Source organism: Clinocottus analis, unplaced genomic scaffold (genome assembly GCF_023055335.1).
Source record: "Clinocottus analis isolate CAN_PGR_092001 unplaced genomic scaffold, fCliAna1.0.p SCAF_20, whole genome shotgun sequence".
Classification (NCBI taxonomy): domain Eukaryota; kingdom Metazoa; phylum Chordata; class Actinopteri; order Perciformes; family Cottidae; genus Clinocottus; species Clinocottus analis.
The window spans coordinates 13,678,163-13,696,585 of NW_027175932.1; the positions used below are offsets into that span (position 1 = coordinate 13,678,163).

General features: G+C 44.8%; 3 protein-coding genes across 4 annotated transcripts; 1 reads left to right on the top strand and 2 right to left on the bottom strand.

Moving 5' to 3' along the window:
* Positions 1 to 3,910: 3,910 nt before the first annotated feature.
* Positions 3,911 to 5,820, bottom strand: phax (phosphorylated adaptor for RNA export). The gene has a single exon (XM_068586614.1). It carries the CDS (start codon positions 5,521 to 5,523, stop codon positions 4,321 to 4,323), a length of 1,203 nt encoding a protein of 400 aa, XP_068442715.1. The 5' UTR covers positions 5,524 to 5,820; the 3' UTR covers positions 3,911 to 4,320.
* Positions 5,821 to 6,240: 420 nt separating this feature from the next.
* On the top strand, positions 6,241 to 11,018 carry pmpcb (peptidase, mitochondrial processing subunit beta). Of its 2 annotated transcripts, none has more exons than XM_068587031.1 (13): positions 6,241 to 6,378; positions 6,667 to 6,846; positions 7,400 to 7,486; positions 7,622 to 7,751; positions 8,366 to 8,564; positions 8,666 to 8,745; positions 8,915 to 9,027; positions 9,196 to 9,339; positions 9,637 to 9,797; positions 9,898 to 9,983; positions 10,194 to 10,282; positions 10,674 to 10,749; positions 10,825 to 11,018. In XM_068587031.1, the coding sequence occupies exons 1-13, from the start codon at positions 6,295 to 6,297 to the stop codon at positions 10,887 to 10,889; spliced, it is 1,494 nt and encodes a 497-aa protein (XP_068443132.1). In that variant the 5' UTR covers positions 6,241 to 6,294; the 3' UTR covers positions 10,890 to 11,018. The 2 variants fall into 2 exon arrangements, with proteins under 2 accessions (XP_068443132.1, XP_068443133.1); XM_068587032.1 differs by having other exon boundaries at positions 6,290 to 6,378; positions 6,709 to 6,846.
* Positions 10,958 to 18,273, bottom strand: dnajc2 (DnaJ (Hsp40) homolog, subfamily C, member 2). Its single transcript, XM_068587030.1, has 16 exons — positions 18,082 to 18,273; positions 17,084 to 17,274; positions 16,253 to 16,328; positions 16,059 to 16,157; positions 15,558 to 15,780; positions 15,369 to 15,434; positions 15,197 to 15,288; positions 14,884 to 15,005; positions 14,058 to 14,207; positions 13,811 to 13,899; positions 13,049 to 13,118; positions 12,765 to 12,946; positions 11,633 to 11,733; positions 11,416 to 11,526; positions 11,182 to 11,333; positions 10,958 to 11,105 (listed from the first exon to the last, which is right to left on the bottom strand). Exons 1-16 carry the CDS (start codon positions 18,134 to 18,136, stop codon positions 11,040 to 11,042), a joined length of 1,845 nt encoding a protein of 614 aa, XP_068443131.1. The 5' UTR covers positions 18,137 to 18,273; the 3' UTR covers positions 10,958 to 11,039.
* Positions 18,274 to 18,423: the final 150 nt, after the last annotated feature.

Sequence of the window (18,423 nt, forward strand, 5' to 3'; positions counted from 1 at the left end):
CATATTTCAAAACAGAAAAGAAAGAAGAAGAAGGAAAAAAACAGCCATAAGAGGTGGGATTAAAAAACGTGTTTCTGCTTTTCATGTGGCAGCCATGAGCAGAGATAATGATCATTTCAAGGCGCAGCGGCTGACAAACCACCACCACCATTAAAGCCCGGAGCTGTGAGGAGACTGTGTACTTTTCACTTTGATTTAGCTGCAGCTGCCGATGCAGGCGGGGCATTTGTTTACCGAGCTCTGTTCAGCTCGAGTAAAAAACTCTCTCTGTAAGGCAAATACTGGGAGTTAAATTGTACGCTAGTTCACTGTTCCTGGTGCGCACTGAGCATGGAAGCTGCACGGGTCACATACGCACAGAATGATGTGGACTGTGAAAGGTCTACACACCACAAGACTTGTTCTCCTGGCTTTTACCTTTTTTTAGGGGGTTCATCACTAAAAAAAAGGTTGAGAACCACGTTCAGAGCATTAATATAGCCGGCCCAACGTGCACGTATGGCTCACGGCCGTAGAAAAGCTGCATGTCTCGTATCTCTTCTTTTAAAAACTATTTTGTATTCAGAAATTCTTGATTTTAAAGGACCGTACATTTTAGAGAAGGTGGTAAGAATCGTGCTGCTAAGCTGCCATAACTTCTTAAGACTCTTCGTACATGCACACGGAAATTACACAATTGTTCATAAACTCAGCATTCTTCACTAAAATAACCCTTTTAGAACATGGTCTTTATTTCCTCATAATGTGTACTAAATTACATAGTTAATACCAGGAAAGCGTCATGAAACTATTACATCCACACTTGACTGATTGTTTTATCAAAGAACACCAGAGCCATGCTGCCGCCGCCACTATCATCCTCATCATCATCATCATCATCATCAGACCTTTGCTGCCACCCACTTGTCATGTCTGGTAGGTGCAAGAACAAATACATCCAAAAAGATGGAGACGAGAAGCGACACTGTGCAAACCTGCCGTTCTCCGCCTCGCTCGTCTAGAAAAGCATGTTTCTGGAACCAGAACCACAGGATGTTTAACGCAGATGATAAGTGACTGGAAGTGGACCAACACCTCCATTTGATCAGTGCATGTGTTTGACTAAAGAGCGGGATGTGCCTGCAGTACATGGACACATAATAGTGTAGTAGGTCACACAAGGCCTCGCTATGATGGACACAGGACACGGACATGGATCATTTGAAACAGTTTTATTTTTAGATATCACATGAAGTGTCATAAGTGACAATACATCAAAACACACGTCTCCAACGCAGGGTGGTTAACACAGTCCTGTAAGGGTTAGCTAATGGATAGCAGCGTCTACTTGGGGCAGCAAAGCTATTTGCTGTCCTCCCATTCGTGGTGAGTTTAAGTTGTGAATAAATACATCACTTTATTGTGTAATTACAAACTAATTATTTTGGCCAAATGAATCCCAGAATAACTGTAAATATCAGCCTCAGTCTGACTCTCCATCATCGTACAGTCTGATCATTAATTTGACAAATGTGATTTTGCCTTTTGTTGGCAGATAACACATCAGATGGTTGACAGAAAGGTCAGCTGCGTTCACTGCGTCTGACTCCTTCTCTATTCTTCAGGTGAGGCCTTACCTCTGGCGTCGCTGCGCCTCCTGGTTCCTCCTTTCCAGCTCATGGCAGCCTCCATGTGGCAGGTTCTGAGGAAACGAGACGTCTTGAACTACTGGAAAGTGGCCGAGTTTGTCTCTTTGGTGATGGACGTGGTCCCAGAGCTGCTAATGTACAAGCACAGGGCGCAACTTAATTTGGGATTAAGAGCCAGGGTGGGTACCAGTGGATGACACGAGGCATTTATTGCTTATGTCATTTACTTCTTTAGGATGGAGGCAGTTGACTAAATTATTGACAGAATAATATTAACTGTATCGTGAACAAAGTATGTGTTACTAGTCAATCAACTCGTCGGCTTTGTTTTGCACAGATAAATATGCAGTAACTTCTGGACACGTTTAATGTGCAGCACCACGGTTGTAAGCATTTCTGGATAAAAACTAGAGAACTTGTGAATCCGGTATTCTGTGAGTAAAGCTATTACTGATGTTATTTCAGAATGAATGAACCAGTAGCCTTATTATAATTATTTCCCCTGCTTGAACAATTAAATAGGAAGGCCCATAACGAACTCCTGAAGATATATTTTAGTCCCTCAAAACTCCAGATTCATCGCTTGTCAACTAAACTGCACTTTTCAAAATGCAGAACCTTTTAAATCTTTTTTCTTTTTTTTATTTATAAGTTCAAATGTTGGACTGTAAATGCTTCGCCGGTCTTTAGACACAGTCCTGCCGGCCAAAGGAGGAGAGGCTTTCCTTCTCGGCCGTGTTGCAGAGGCAGGAGAGCTCGAGCATCAGGAGCTTCTGAAAGCTTTCTCGGTGCTGTGTTCATTGTCAGCTTCCTCAGAAAGTCTGGATTATTATAGTCAAGTGCTGTGCATGGTCCTGTTTTCACCAGGCCTCTCCTTCAGCATCCTATAGGTGTGGACAATACATTCAGTGAAATGAGGGTGAAGTGCTGTTTTGTAATGTAACGTCTCCATGAGGTCATCATACGTCTGAGTGAAACAAAGCCTTAGCAGAGAGGAGACTCACGCTCCACATCCAGACTGAAAATGAATCGCTCAAAGCCGCCGCTGATCCCACCCTGCCTGACAGAGCGGGATGTAAATGTTTCTTCACTGTCACACTAAAACATATCACCTCAGTCAGTCACTCGCCTCGTCCACTGTGTGTGTCTCTGTGACATGAACCAAACATCCAGTCATCATGTCTCAGTCTACGCTTAAAAATACAGGAGCGGGAATCAAACCCTGACTTGGAGCCGTTTATTGGAGATGATACACGGCCACACGGCCTGTAATGTGAGGCAGATTTCTATGTCAAACTTTAATATTAAAAAAACACCAGGCAACTCTCAAACATACTCAAAAGGCAAAACCTCATAACAGTTCCACCCAAAGCAAGCTGCTGTTTATATGTAAAAAGAAATGTTGATCTTAAAAAAAAAACAGTTAAAAAGCTGCTCAGCGCTGTATTCATTCAGCTAAATTGTGGTTTTTATTGCTTACTTTTAATGTGCTGCTCTGTATCTTTGTATAGTGTGTCTTGTGTGTTCTTCTCACCACAATGTTGTATTGTCTTTGATCCTGTACTGTTTGCTATAGCGTTATGTTTGTTATGACCTGCCAAAGGACCACAGATGCAAATTAGCTGAAGTTATAATCTAGTACAAGGCATCAAATGGTGACATTTAAGTTTGAACTGTACAAGGTCCCTTTTAAATAAAGATAATACAATTGTTCCTGTCTCCTACAGCTTCCATTACATTATGCAAATTAGGCAACTTCTCTTGCTGAAGATTGTGCGAGTTAATTTCCGTGACTGAATTGTTGTTGTTGACGTGATGATAAGGAAAGTGTGGCTGTGGCTGTGGTTGGTTGTCACACGAAATATCTTCAACTGCAATGAATTTGTAGTCCCAGTTTCTCCTGATAACTCAAACACAGTCAACAGTTTGGTTTGTCTGTTCCGGGCGACTGTAGAAAACATAGCGGTGTGTGAGGGACTCATCACGACAGCTTTAGTTTCAGTCGATATTACACAATAATAAAAACATACTTATGAATAATGTATTCCATTGATCCGAACAGATCCCCCTACATCCTACCCACTGGAACTTCAAGTGATAGTTTATCTTTCTAACGTGGCTTACTTTGAGGTTTACATATTGTGTGTCACACTTTTCATATCATGCTTCCTCTCGTTTATAAATTAAACTACTTTCTGTATTGGGATCAATCAACTGGCTCTAGATCACAATGCTTCTGCAATACTCTACAGTGAGCAGCATTGAAAAAACCCAGTGAACAATGCATTTTAAGTCATTTATTTATGTTCCACACAAATTGAGTTAAGAAATCAAGTTCTCGTTATATCCTAATGAACACGAACAAACAAAAAACAATATTAGAAAATGAAAAAGAGTGCTTCACTTTGATGAATAAGAATTGGATTTAAAGGCAAACACCATTTGTATCACACTCACTGTTCACATGTGCTGCAATCTACAAATCCATGCCGTACTGAACAAAACCAACATTTCCTCAAACGTGAACTGTTCTTGTATTGCTAAGGAAGGAAAAACAAAAAGAAACAGACAAAAAAGGACACAGCGGTGAGATTCTGGACGCAGAGGAGAACATACTTATGCAGTGCTTTGTTGTATTTGTAATCCTAAATGAACAATGTTCAAAACTTCCCAGAGTTCAAATGGGCATCCCTCAAAAGACCTCCAGGTCTGCAGCGTTGTAGACCACCGCTGCGGTCTCCTCGATGCCCACAGCGGCTTCCTCCTGAGCCTCCTCTTCGTCGTCCGCGCCTTCCTCCAGTGACTCCAAGGCCTCATTAGTGTCGCTGGCGAAAGTCTCCCTGGAGACGTCGTCGTGCTCCTGCAGGTTCAGCGTGCCGATGGCCTGCTTCATCTTCTTGGCCAGCATGTAGCGCCTCCTCTTCTGGGCGGCCTTCTTGCTCTTGCACTCTTTTTGGTGTTCGTCGAAGAAGATCTTCCGGATCTGGGACTTGCTGATGCTGGGCGTGTTCTTCAGCAGGTTGAGATACACCCCGCCAGGCGTCCTTCGCCTGCTGCCGTCCATGGTGTGCACGCCGCCGCTTTCCTCCAGTGCGGCCGTCTCTCCAAGCAGCTCGATGGCTTTCTTCTTTCCGATGACTGCGACGATGCGCTCTATCAGATCCTTTTTGGGCTCCTGCAGCCTGTGTGCAATCTCCTCCGTCACCTTGTCATCGGGGTCGTCCTCAGTGATCTCATACCGGCCCTTGATGTCCATCTCCGCCCTGGGGCCCAGCCTCTCTTTAGCCGGCCTCTTCCTCTTGGCGTCCCTCTCCTCCGAGCCCCGGTCCTTCATGTACTCCTCCAGCTGGGCGTCCAGCATGTTCACCTCTCCGTCATTATTCGCCTGTTTCTCCATCTCCCTCTCCTTCTCCATTATCTTTCGGGCCAGCACAAAGTTATACGTCTCCACATTTCTGCTGGACATGCTCACTTCACCTTCCATGCCGAATATGCCCAGCTCTGCAGCGACGGCATCCTGGCACTGCTCCTGGACCACAGAGCCCCAAATGTTGTTCACCTTGCGGCCTCCCGGCGCGCCGGAGACGGGCATGCGGGTCGGCTCGGGCCGGGCGGCGGAGGCAGGCCGCTGGAGGACGTTGGTAACTTTCTGTCGCTTCCGGCGCCAAACGGTCGCCTCCTCGTCGGACGAGTCCGGGTCACTGTCGCTGGACTCCACCGTCCTCCCGGTGCTGCGGTAGGCGGCGGCAGAGCGCTGTGCAGCGGCTCGGTCGTGGAAGGACTGGCCGCTGGACGCCGGAGGAACCTGGGGTCGAGCTGGCGCCGCGACAGCGGTGCCCATCTCAGTGTCCGAGCCGGAGCCGGAAAGCTCCCCGTCTTCCAGATCACCTTCCATTAGATTTTCGCCGCCAGCCACCTGGAAGCAACACCACAGATAATGGCTGTCGACTGCTGGTTTAATGCATAGGCTAAAGTTTAGGCTACGAGTTAGCAGCAGCTAACACACACGTTACTTGGAAGCTTGAAAAAGATACGCAACTTAATATTAAATTGAAGAAATAGTGCAAACGTTAGCTGACTACGTACTGTGCACGAAACCCTATTTTGTCCTCGCGTGGCCCTGCTACTCACTGTGAAGAGGTTGACAGTCTTGAGACCCTCAGAAGAAAATTCGCGGTAAGCTAAAACCACACTTCCGCCTCCCAGCTGTCAAACCCTTTCAAAATAAACCTGACCACGGGGTTCACTTAACCAGCAAAGCAGCAAAGTCAGTAAAGTTGTATGTTTAATTAAATCTAAAAAGTTGGAAATACATATTGTTTACGACGCCTAAATGTGTTTAGTTTTCATCAAGCCATCAATTTACTCGTAACATGTAAATATGCCTTTATTTTATTTGCAATCAAAACTGTTCTTAATACTATAACATCTGTAGGACTACTTTGTAGTTTTAAATAGTCCTGCGGCTTTTATTAAATAAATTTACATTTATAAAATGTAAATATGCCTTTATTTTATTTGCTATCAAAACTTTTCTTAACACTATAACATCTGTAGGACTACTTTGTAGTTTTAAATAGTCCTGCGGCTTTTATTTTCCCCAGCGGATGTTGTGTAGGAACGCGTCATCGGAGCCGGCTCCTGCGCAGTGTGACAGATAAACAATATGGCGGCGTCCTTGCAGCGCTTTACGTCTGCTGGGAAGTATCTCCTTCAGAGACATTTACTGAAGACAAATGCTTTACGCAGGGTAAGAGTACATGTTAACAGTCTTGTTTCTGATACAACGCTTATTTGGCAGGTCTCACGGTCCAGCGGAACGAAGGAAACCACCTCGTCATGGCCGCTCAGGCTCTGTTTGCTAACAAGTTAGCTCGCAGTCGCTACATGCTGGTCTATGGCGAGATGAGTTTTTAAAAAGTAATATCCGAAGTTTGACCTGTGAGCTCAGTAAAACGACGAAATGGGTTATTAATATGCCAGTTGACAACAATGTTGTGGCCTCTAACAGCTGACGTCACTGTCCCACTTTTTGCAGTATCATCATGACCGTTCATCGCCGTGTGTCCCCCGCCTGCAGCTCCCAGCCGCACCGCGCCGGCTGTTGGCCACGCAGGCGGCTCAGCAGGTGGCTCTGAATGTCCCCGAGACAAAGACGACCACTCTGGAGAACGGCCTGCGGGTGTCTTCTGAGGACGCTGGGCTGACCACCTGCACGGTGAGATGGAGCAGGTTACCTTAAAACGCACACACACGCACGCACACACAGACAGAATTGCTGTTTATTTGCTACAAATCCATAACTACAATTAAATGTCTCCTTTTTTTGGAAACTAAACCCTTTAAGCCAAAACTATAATGGTGTAATTCAAGACACAATTATCTAATTTCTGTTTTTAGGGGAGCAAATCAAAAGCCCTGATATAAAGACTAAACTGTGCCTCACTTACAACATTGTTGGCACCTTTTTAGATGATGATTCCTCTTAAATTGGTAACCAATGATAAGTTGCAAGTGTCGGCAATATGAAGTTATAATAATAAAAAAGAGCCCAGTTACATTCTGTGGTTTTGTTTCAATATATTGTAGTCTCGAGACCTGAGGTCAACTCTTCACAAGTTGGGCACATTTCAAGGGGTTTTATCCCAAAGCGTAATAAAGAGTTGAGCTCCGTCATTACAGAAGACATCACAGATCTCAGGTTCTGTAACAGCAGCCGTAGAGACTTGGTAGATATTAACCTGAGGATATTCATTGCTGATTTCGTACAGGTGGGCCTCTGGATAGATGCCGGCAGCCGCTACGAGAATGAGAGAAATAACGGCACTGCGCATTTCCTGGAACACATGGCATTCAAGGTGAGATGGTGACAGTGCAGCATTTATAAAGACAAAAAGGACTAGTGAACAAAATGGATACATTGACATGTTTAGGGTGATGTAATAAATCAAAACAACTAAAAGGTTTGTTCACCGCTTGCATGTGTGTGACAGGGCACCAGGAAGCGCTCCCAGTTGGATCTGGAGCTGGAGATTGAGAACATGGGGGCTCACCTGAACGCCTACACGTCCCGAGAGCAAACCGTGTACTACGCCAAAGCGTTCTCTAAAGATCTTCCTCGAGGTACGGTCCAGCAGGGCAGAGCCGCTGAATGTAGCGGTGAGGGCATGACCACACCGCCACCAGGGTGATGAAGACTGGTAGCATATCAGTTGTTTCGTTGCAGATAATTTCATATGAGATGACATAAACGTGACGCGAGGGGTTCTCTTTGGTGTCGCATACACAAATCATCGTAGATGAAGCAGCAAATCAGACGGAACAATCTGTGCAGCACAGGTTCACCAGAAGTTCCTTCAGACTGAGCTGCAGTGACGTGAGAGGGTTTCTAAAGTGACTCTGACAGCTGCAGATCTTTATGACTTAGTGGCGCTCATGGAAACACTACCGCTTTTGTCCACTGGGGGTCGCCCAAAACAAAATGAAAGTTCCATTTACTGTCATAGTTTTAACTACAGTTACATTTCAAGAAGCACATTCAGACTTCTCCTCTTGCCGAAATTTAGGAAATCATATACAGAGGTTGATGGAGGTGGTCAACCAAAAAAAAGCAAATTATAGCAAAGCACAAAGGTACGCTGAACTGAACCAGGCTGATGAGTTTGAATCATAAAAAGAAGTGATCGCTCCGTCTACCCAAATATAAAAAACGCTCCTGCTTTTCTTTTCTCCACCAGCTGTGGAGATCCTGGCGGACATCATCCAGAACAGCACACTGGGGGAGGCAGAGATCGAGAGGGAGCGAGGGGTGATCCTCAGAGAGATGCAGGAAGTGGAGACCAATCTGCAGGAAGTGGTCTTCGATTACCTGCACGCGACTGCGTACCAGTCCACGGCCCTGGGCAGGACCATCCTGGGCCCCACCGAGAACATCAAGTAAACCCAAACCCCAGATCTCAGGGTGCTTCATGTACTGCGCTCTCCTGCGTTCTCTTGCCTTTTCTTTCACGCTGTAAGTCGGTTGCGTTTCATTGCAGGACGATCAACAGAGGTGACCTGGTGGAGTACATCACGACTCACTACAAAGGCCCGAGGATCGTGCTGGCTGCTGCTGGAGGTCAGAGCTGTTCATCTCCTCGCATGCTTGGTTCTACTTTGATATGAAACGACAAACCTCCATCGATGCTGGATAGTTCTGTATGCGTCATCGGCTGATGTAGGATCTTCTGCTGACTGTTCATAACTCACGCCAGACCGAAGTAACGACATTGTGTGTTTTTGATCAGGGGTTTCACACGATGAGCTCATTGATTTGGCCAAGTATCATTTCGGAAAACTTCCTGGCGTGTACAGAGGAGAAGCCCCGGAGCTTCCTCCATGCCACTTCACAGGAAGTGAGGTAAGGTTGAAGTCTTGAGCCTAATGCCATGCATTATTGTTGTTTTTGAGTTTTTCTCTTTTTCTGAACAAATTTAATTTTGTCAAGTAAATCGACTGTTTATTTGAAAGAGATGTGTTGGAATAGCAAAGTAGGAATATGAGTTTGTGAGTTCTGCTGTCTCCTCAGATCCGTGTGCGTGACGACAAGATGCCTCTGGCTCACATCGCCATTGCAGTGGAGGCGGTTGGCTGGTCGCACCCCGACACCATCCCGCTCATGGTGGCCAACACACTGATTGGAAACTGGGACCGCTCGTTTGGTGGAGGAGTGGTGAGTACTGATGACGCCTCAACTCCCGTTTACTTTAGTTTGTAGTAAGAACTCAAAGCTGCCCGAGACAACTCCCAGACCGCTTGTTCAGTGATGTCACGCCAGTCAAGACGTATTGACCTCTATATCCTTTCTGGCTCAGTGTGTCGGTTATTTCTATTTAGCTCATTAAGGATTTCACGGTCTGCTACTGTGACAAAGTGAAGGATATTTCCGTATGTGGTAGTGAAGCCTGCAGCACTGGTTGGGCTTCCCATCCTGTAACCGTGTCTGTCGCATTGTGTCCTCTGTGAACAGAATCTGTCCAGTAAACTGGCTCAGATGGCCTGTCAGGGGAACCTGTGCCACAGCTTCCAGTCCTTCAACACCTGCTACACAGACACCGGCCTGTGGGGGCTCTACATGGTGTGTGAGCCCGGCACCATCGACGAAATGATGCATTTCACTCAGATGGAATGGTGAGGACACGCTCAGACGGTCCCTCTTTGTTTGTGCAGCTGCATCTACTTCCAGGTCCAAATGTAACGACGGATGATGAATCTTGTTGCTCCCTGATAGGATGTCTCTGTGCACGAGTGTGACGGAGGGCGAGGTGGCACGAGCCAAAAACCTGCTGAAGACCAACATGCTGCTGCATCTCGATGGTGAGGTCCCGCCCCCTTAATCCCAAAAGCAGAATGTAGCGCTTTGGTTTTGATCTATTAGATGGTGAAGGGTTCGGCACAAGCGTCCACTTGGTTCAATCTTCAAAGGTCTTTGTCCATCTCTGTTGTGACTTTTTGGATATTCTATGCAATGAATGTTCTTATTTGGTGTATATGACTTTAACTATAAACACTTACTATTCACTCCAGGATCCACTCCTATCTGTGAGGACATTGGCAGACAGATGCTGTGCTACAGCCGGAGGATCCCTCTCCATGAGCTGGAGGCCAGAATAGATGTGAGTGGATCCAGTCAACGGACAGAGGTTTTAATTCAGAGGCGTCCCAAATGATTTAATGAGTTTAAAGTAATGATGCATCAAGTGTAATTTCTTATATTAAGAGGCAGAGAGCTAGGTGAGGAATATTGAATGATTAATCAGGCATCTACATATTTTGCCAAAACATTTTAGGCCTTAGACTCCATGAAAATATTGAACAAGCTCTCCAATTCATAACTCGTATTGCCTTTGTCTCAGCCAATACATTGTTCACCAATTTAGAATGATTTTATGGCTCATGTCAACATCCTGTTTCCATGAAGTAAGTTATTGTATGCACGCTTTGCTTCAGGTGACTTTAGGAAGAAAGATCTATTGCTAAATGAAATGTTTTTTCCCGCCTGTCCAGGCTATCGATGCTACGACCATCAAGGATGTTTGTACTAAATACATCTTCAACAAAGCTCCTGCCATCGCCGCCGTTGGTACGTTCGTCCTGATCGGCAGAGCAAGTGAATAATAAAACCTATGATGAAATATTAAACTGTCCTCTCCCTCAGGTCCAATTGAACAGCTGCCAGACTACAACCAGATCCGCAGTGGAATGTTCTGGATGAGGACATGAACCGACACTGAGGACTAGTTACCCAACATGTACAGCACACAAAATAATTTAAATATCACATGTATTTCCTCCTCCTTTAATTTTTATTATAAAATAAAGACCAACACAATAATGTTAAAATAACACGAATACTATTCTTTGTGGTTCTTGTCATTTTTTACTCTTTCCTGCACCGTCCTGTGCGGCCTTCTTGGCTTTAACCATCTCCACCAGTTCCTGTCAGAAAGAGGGGGAGTGTTAGATTCTGCCGACACGGACAAACAGCGAGTTGCCGGTTGCTGGACTCTCTCACCTTGTACCGCTTCATACAGTCTTTCTTGCTCCGTCCCGGGACTGCGACAGCGATCTTCTCCCACCTCTCGGCTGTGCTGACCGGGTACGTCTTCAGGGCTTGTTCCAGAAGCTTCTGCTCCTCTGTGGTCCAGGAGGCGGCACTGCCGGTGCCTGTGAATGCGGGCGACACGTTATTGTGACAATACTTCCCTCAGCGTGACTTAGTCTTGTGTCACAGTGCAGCTGCACTCACCATCAAACCTCTCTGACGGCACGGCGTTGTCGATGGTCGGAGCCACGGCTCCGTGTTCCTTCTTGAACTTCTCAAAGGCTTTTCGGTTTATCTCATCTTTCTGCGTTGGGTCTGTGGAGATGACCAAAACAAAACTAGATATGCAGCCTTCCCGTCTACAAGGTTTTCTTCGCGTTAACCGACTGAATGCGGGACCCTGAACTAGATGTGAGCTCACCGAGCCGTTGTAGATTCTTGGCTTTGTTGATGACATCTTTGGCGGTCCTCTTCATGCCAGTGGTGGAGTGCAGGTTCATGTAGTTTGCAATAACCTCCCATCTGAAAAGGGAAAACATTCATAAAGTTACCAGAATTCATTTTGAAATTCATTTAATACTGATACCTGTTCTTTACAGCTGATCGTGGCAGACTGGCTACATATTTTGTGATTATTACTGAGGCAAACTCAGGAGAAAAATAAGCTAGAATGAAAATATGAGCCAACCTTAGTCACTAAACAAATGGTTTTAATACTGAATCGGCCCCGTTCTCCTACAAGAGGATGCGTACAGCTATTTTATTTAGGATAAACACTGCGAGGAACGAATTCACGTCACATAAAAATGGAAGTTGAATTATTCTATGCCATCAAAACGTCACAGTACAGTGATTTGGTTTAATCATAGTATCATGAAAAACAAGGGTCATAGTTTATTATGTATGTGGAAAAAGATGGTAGAAGTCTAAGTGTAATTGTTCCCAAGACAAAAGGTCATAGTTTAGTAGGTCAATTAAAACTATAATATACCATGAAAGTGTACCTATTTGTTGTCAAGGTTATTTAAAAAAATGATTTGAATTTGTAAAGCATGTCATATGAAAGTCATCGTATAGTGTCGCATGAAACGACACTAGGTCACAGCATTACATAACATATTCACACACTGGCATAAAACAGTCAAGAGAAATCATAGTATGCCATTAAAAATGATCACAGTATAAAATACCATTAAAGAAATATTAGGTCATAGTAAAGTGTCATAAAAAAAGAAAATGTTAAGTTAATAGTATTGTAGGCAGTAAAATAAAATCATAGAAAAGTAATAATTAGGCCCAAAAAGGTAGCATGTCATCACAACAACCCTAAAGTAAATGTCTAAACAAACAGGCGTGCGAGGCGTCGCGTGCGAGGCGTCGCGTGCGAGGCGTCGCGTGCGAGGCGTCGCGTGCGAGGCGTCGCGTGCGAGGCGTCGCGTGCGAGGCGTCGCGTGCGAGGCGTCGCGTGCGAGGCGTCGCGTGCGAGGCGTCCCGTGCGAGGCGTCCCGTGCGAGGCGTCCCGTGCGAGGCGTCCCGTGCGAGGCGTCGTGTACCTGGCGTTGGTCCCAGCGGGGAACAGGTTGACGGCCTTGATGAGCAGCTGCAGGTCTTCCTCGTTCCAGCCCTTCCCCCCCGCTCCTCCGGCCCCGCTGGCCTGCTCGGCGCTGCGGACCGTTTGCCTCGTCTGGATCTCGGCCTCCTTCTCCCTCTGCAGCTGAGCGTTCACCTCCTGCATCTGAGGGGAGTTGCATGTGAGCGTCTCCTGGTGGTCTTCGCTGTGCATCTCATCTTATCAAAAATACAAATGGCACAAAGAATCTTGAAAAAACTCAATTACCTGCTTCTCCACTGCGACCTTGCTATCCTCTTTTGAGCCCAAGGCCAGGATTTCATTCAGAGACTGCAGGCTGGAAACAAGTGCCATAAAATACAGTTAACCCTCTCATGCACCACATGCATGAGTGAAACTACATGTAGTACATGAAGATATCAAAGCATAGAGACCATTACAAAGATATATTCAAAACATTGTGCAGCAAAAACTGTCCAATAAAACAATAAAGAAAAAAAATAAAATAGAGATGCAATAAAATGCCTTTGAAAAGAATATTACAACAAATATATACAAATAGGTTCACATTATTATGAGTATATGTAAGAACGAATACTATAATTGAAACTAACGGATAAACATTGAGCAATAGTTGTACTTTGTAAAGTTGTGTTTATCCCGAGGAAAAATATAGATTCAAGGATGATTAACAAAGATGAGAAAGCGTCAGTGAGAAAGGTTGACAGACGCTCGATATCTGAGCTGCTTAAAGGAGCACTGGGTTGTTTATGAGTCTTATTTATGGTAAATATTGGGATCATTGCTTAGATTATGGAGCTGGGTTGGATCATATAAGTGTATACTTCATTCACACGTGTCAAATGGATTTACCGTGTAAATGAAAGGTTTGATGCGTTTGCCGTTGTTTTATTCGAGGGCCCGTTGCGACTAAAGACTGGATAACAAAACCTGTTCTTGATTCTTTTAGGGTCCTGATCTTTTTAGGAATGCCTCCAAAACCAGTTGGAGATCATTTCACTTCTCTACCTCGTCAGCTCCAGGCGGTCGCAGAGCTTCTCCACTTCCTCCATCATTTTCACATTCTCCGTCTCGTTGTCAGCAAAGTAGTTCCAGGTCTGTGGAGGGAGACAGAAACGACTTCAACCGAAGCGCTAAGACTCGTGCAGGTCTACGCGGTCAGACGCCACTCCTCCACATCTCAAGTGGTCCTGTGTGTGTGAGAGAGAGTGAGTGTGAGAGTGTGAATGTGTGAAAGAGTGAGAGAGAGAGAAACCTTGCAGGTGGTCCTGAGTTTCTGCCTCTCCTTCTTGATGGCCTTCTTCTGGATCTCCTTCTCCTTCTTGGCCTGCTGAGCTAACTGCTTGGCCTCCTCTTCCTCTTTCTCTTTCGCCAAGCGAGCGACCTCCAGCTCCGCCTGCCGAGCCTGTGAAGCACACGGGACACAGAGTGATGAGCTTAACGGGGACAAAACCATTCGATACTCGTCTACTGGTGAGGGGCTTATGGGGGTGAAGCAGTCCGTCAACCATATTACAGTCCAACTTATTTTCACTGCAGACATTTTAACAATATTTCTGATGACATGGTTCCATTTCGGGGTCACAGTAACTCTATCGGCAAGTTTTTACTTCCAATTGTTTTCACCCAGTTCACCAAAGACAGCGCCTGTAAGGCATGTGAGGGAATTTGTGCATCATGAAGGTTTCTGACCGTTTTTACTGCCATTTCCTCATCACCGTAGAATATCTTGGAGATATAAACGTTTGATGAAAACATACGTGTTGAATAAGCTTTGTTTTTTTTCCCTACCAGCCGAACGTCCTCTGGCCTTTTTATATTAGATTCAAAGTTATAAGCAGACTGCAAATATCAGAACAATACCTACAAGCAGCTCCCCTCTGTGGCTCAGTAAATGTTTAATAAAAGGCTTCATTATGCGCTCCTAATGAAATCTCTGGTCTTTAGGAATGACCGTCATACAGCACCAAACGTTGATTGATCGGGCGCTAGAAATAGTGCAACAAATGCACCACTTTCTCCTGTTTGAGTAACAGTTGTGAAAAAATGTAAATTAAAAAAAGGGACTGAATGGGACTTACTCGCTCCTTCTCCTCCTGCTCCCTCTTCTTGGCCTCCACCTTCGCCTTCTTCTCAGACTCCTTCCTGGATTTTTCGTCGTCTTTGAATTTCTTTATTCTAGGGTCATAACTGTAGGCGGTATCTGCAGTGAGGCCAAACACATCAGTCTCACTCATATATGTTCAAGAGGCCATTTCTTTGCATAGACATTGGGTTGTTTTTACAAAAACATTCAACATCTTGATGTAATGTTAATACATTATTAATGCGTTTCATTCATCTTGCAGTGTGTGTGTGTGTGTGTGTGTGTTTGTGTTGGCTAAGGGACTGTACCAACTAGTGTTCGTATTCTGTTCATCTCCTCCTTCTTCCTCTGAGTTCTGGAGGCTCGGTTCTGCTTGTCGATCCATCTCCTCTCATCTCGACTGTTTGACAAAGTGACAGCACGTCAAAGACATGGACTCTTTGACTCGCTTCAATGGAGCAGAGACACGTGATGGCTTACCATTCGGCCTTTTCCTTCTCCTCCTCATCCAGGTATGAGAATTCCCTCCATGAATCAAAGTTGTACCTTTAACAACAAAAATGACCAACAAGTTAAAACAACTTCTTTTTGACACAGCTCAATCTTTTTGTTCGACCAATCCCTGAGATCCTTCTAATCAAATCAAGTATTCTTGCTTTCTTTCCTTACCAAAAAGAGTAAAAATTGTCGACTTCTTCGAAGGTGGAATCAATAGTTCCAAGTGTGGGCACGTGCTTCTTGGAAGACCATCTGGCATTTCGCTCGAACACGGGAGAAAACACTTCCCAAAAGTTGTCTTTGCCTTCGTTTTTCGAAGGCACGGTGTTGTCAAACGTCGGGTCCACGCTGTCGAAGGCTCTCCTCTTTACGGGGTCCGACAGGGTTTCTATAGCTGAGGTTCACAGAAAGACAGAAAGCTGTGAGTTCAGCCTCCTCCAGTCATAACACTGGCATTTATTCATAAATCTGTGAATGCTTCGGTGCTGTGTCTGTTGACAGGAGACGGCTAGATTTACACAGGTCATTAATGAGTTTTAAAATGTCTTAATGTTCTGTTTCTTTTTTGCCTAATGCATGAGAGGATGGATGGATTGATACTGTACGTTAGAAAGGCATTATACTATTGTACGTAACGCAATATGCTCTAAACAATTAGAGGCGGTGCTTTACCTTTAGTTATACAGGTGAAGTAGTCGTTGTCTCCCTCCACAATCTGCTCTCCTGCTGCTTTTCTCTTGTCAGGATGGTGCTTCAGCACGATGGATTTGTCTGTTCAGAGACAGCCGAGAACGTGAGCGGGATTAGTCGCTGCCACCACCGCGAGGAATGAACCACACACGCAGGAGGAAAGGAAATGTACTCACGGGCAGCTTTGATCTGCTTCTGTGTGGCTTTATATCTCAGGTGTGGGAGCCCGAGGACAGCGTAGTGATCTTGATTCTGACAAAGTGAAGAGTGAGGAGAGGGTTCAAATGACAAGCCGTCTATTAATGAACTCTCCTGCGTATCGATGGTTTCTGCTCATACGAGGAAACCGTGTGTCCAGCTCAGGAATACAATATTGATCAAATGTCACAGAAAGTTGCTCAAGAGTGTCAGGCTGCAGATACAGAGTATTGTCATCAACAGTGAGGGAAAGTGTTGCGGGTGAGAGGGAAGCCTTGGTCGGCCTGCTGGGCCAGCTGTCACTGCATCCCGACTCCGGATAAGTGGCGGAAAACGGATGGATGGAAAAACAGTTAAGGAATCTTTCGGTCAAATTTTGATAATTGATTTAATTTAAAGATGTTTCTCTTTAAAATTCTGTAATTTTCTCATTCCAGCCACACAGATGTATTCCTTTTTTTGCAGTTTTATATTATTCTTAATTGAATATGTTTAGCTTTACGATTGTACAGACAGAATAAGCAGTTTGAAGATGCCACTTTGTTACCTATGATGGACAACTCTCACTATACTCTAATTTTACGCAGCATTTGTTGAAGCTCCCCAGTCAAACAATATAGGGATTACATGTCTGGCCCGTTATAGCGGTCACACATTTCTCTTTGTTACATTGTATTTAAGAGGACAAGAGGAAGATTATGTAGGAGGAGAGCTGATGCAAACCTGTGATTAACTGAGAATAAATAAGAAGCATTCAAACATTTCCTCAACTAAATAAAAAATCATTATAGTCCCATTTTGACCGATACCTTCCAGTCTTTGGGGTCAAGTGTTCGGAGCATGGCGTACTCCTGCAGCTGGAACTCCTCATCGTCAGACTCCTCAGAGGACTCCTGTTCCTCCTCCAGCTCCTGGAAGGAGGCTGATGCCGTCCTGTTCCTCCTCTTCAAGTAGGCCTCGAACCACCGACCCACAGGTTCCACCTCGATCTGCAGAGAGGCTGACGGCCGGGGACAGACAGGTGAGAAGAAAAATAAATAAATTCAATAATCCCGTACATTTTTATTTTATAAGAAGAAAATGTTGACATGCTGAGTGTTGTATTTTACAGTTGGAAAATGAGACTAGTCAACGCTCTTTGGTAAACTAACAAGTCGAATGTATTTCCCTACTGCCATAATTACTTGATATGCGGCTGATAATAATAACAATACAGTCCATATAAGCCATAAGTCACTGAAAACATTAGGACATTAAGGGAAAACGACCATTGACCCAAATTAGATTTGTTTTGTTTAAATGGAACATGTTTGTTTTTCCTATTTCCTACGAAAAGCTTCTTGCTAAAGTTTGACTGTGGTTTGGGGTGGACGCTTTAAAAAAAAACTACAGCTACTATTTTTTGACATCGTTAATAATAGTCAGCTGTCACACTATCTGAGGCTACAACAGGTGTCATACAGCAGTCCGGCACTTCATGGTTGGCAAGCAGACACATACGAGTCAACAAAATATCAACCAAGTGAAAGTGTTCAGCTAATTTCAAACGCTCTCAAAATCACTGCAGCAAGTGCAACCATGAGTGGGCAGCAGCTCGGTTCCATTATGAAACAGGAAAAACACAGTAGTAATAAAACAGGGAGAACATACATCACTAACAGTAAATGAGCTCTTCCTAGCTGATAATACTAAATAGCTCAGTCCTCACTCTGCTTTCTAGCTGCGCGCTAACGAGTGTAGCAATAGTGTTCATATTTGACGTTGGTAGCTAGCTAGCTACCTCCTCCTGGCCTCTTTCAGGGCTTACCTGCAGTGGCTGTGAAGACAACCGTTTCATCACCGGCCAGCGCTTCTAACAACATTGTAGAAAAACGGGCTACACCAACATTCACGTGCCAAAATTATCAAGCGAAAGGTTTCTGAAAGTGCTTAAGTCTGTCGGCCGCTCACTAACACACCACATGGGCCTGCCTCTCCAAGTGCCGCAAACGCGCTGCGTTGTAACACCGTTAAAGGCTCCGTGTTGCGACGACGCTTTCTCACTTTTGCAGTTCCGGATGCGCGTTTTACGTAGAACGCGTTTTTGCTGGAAACCCACTTATTGTGACACTTATTCGTAACATTTAATTGTTATTTACAATTTAGAATT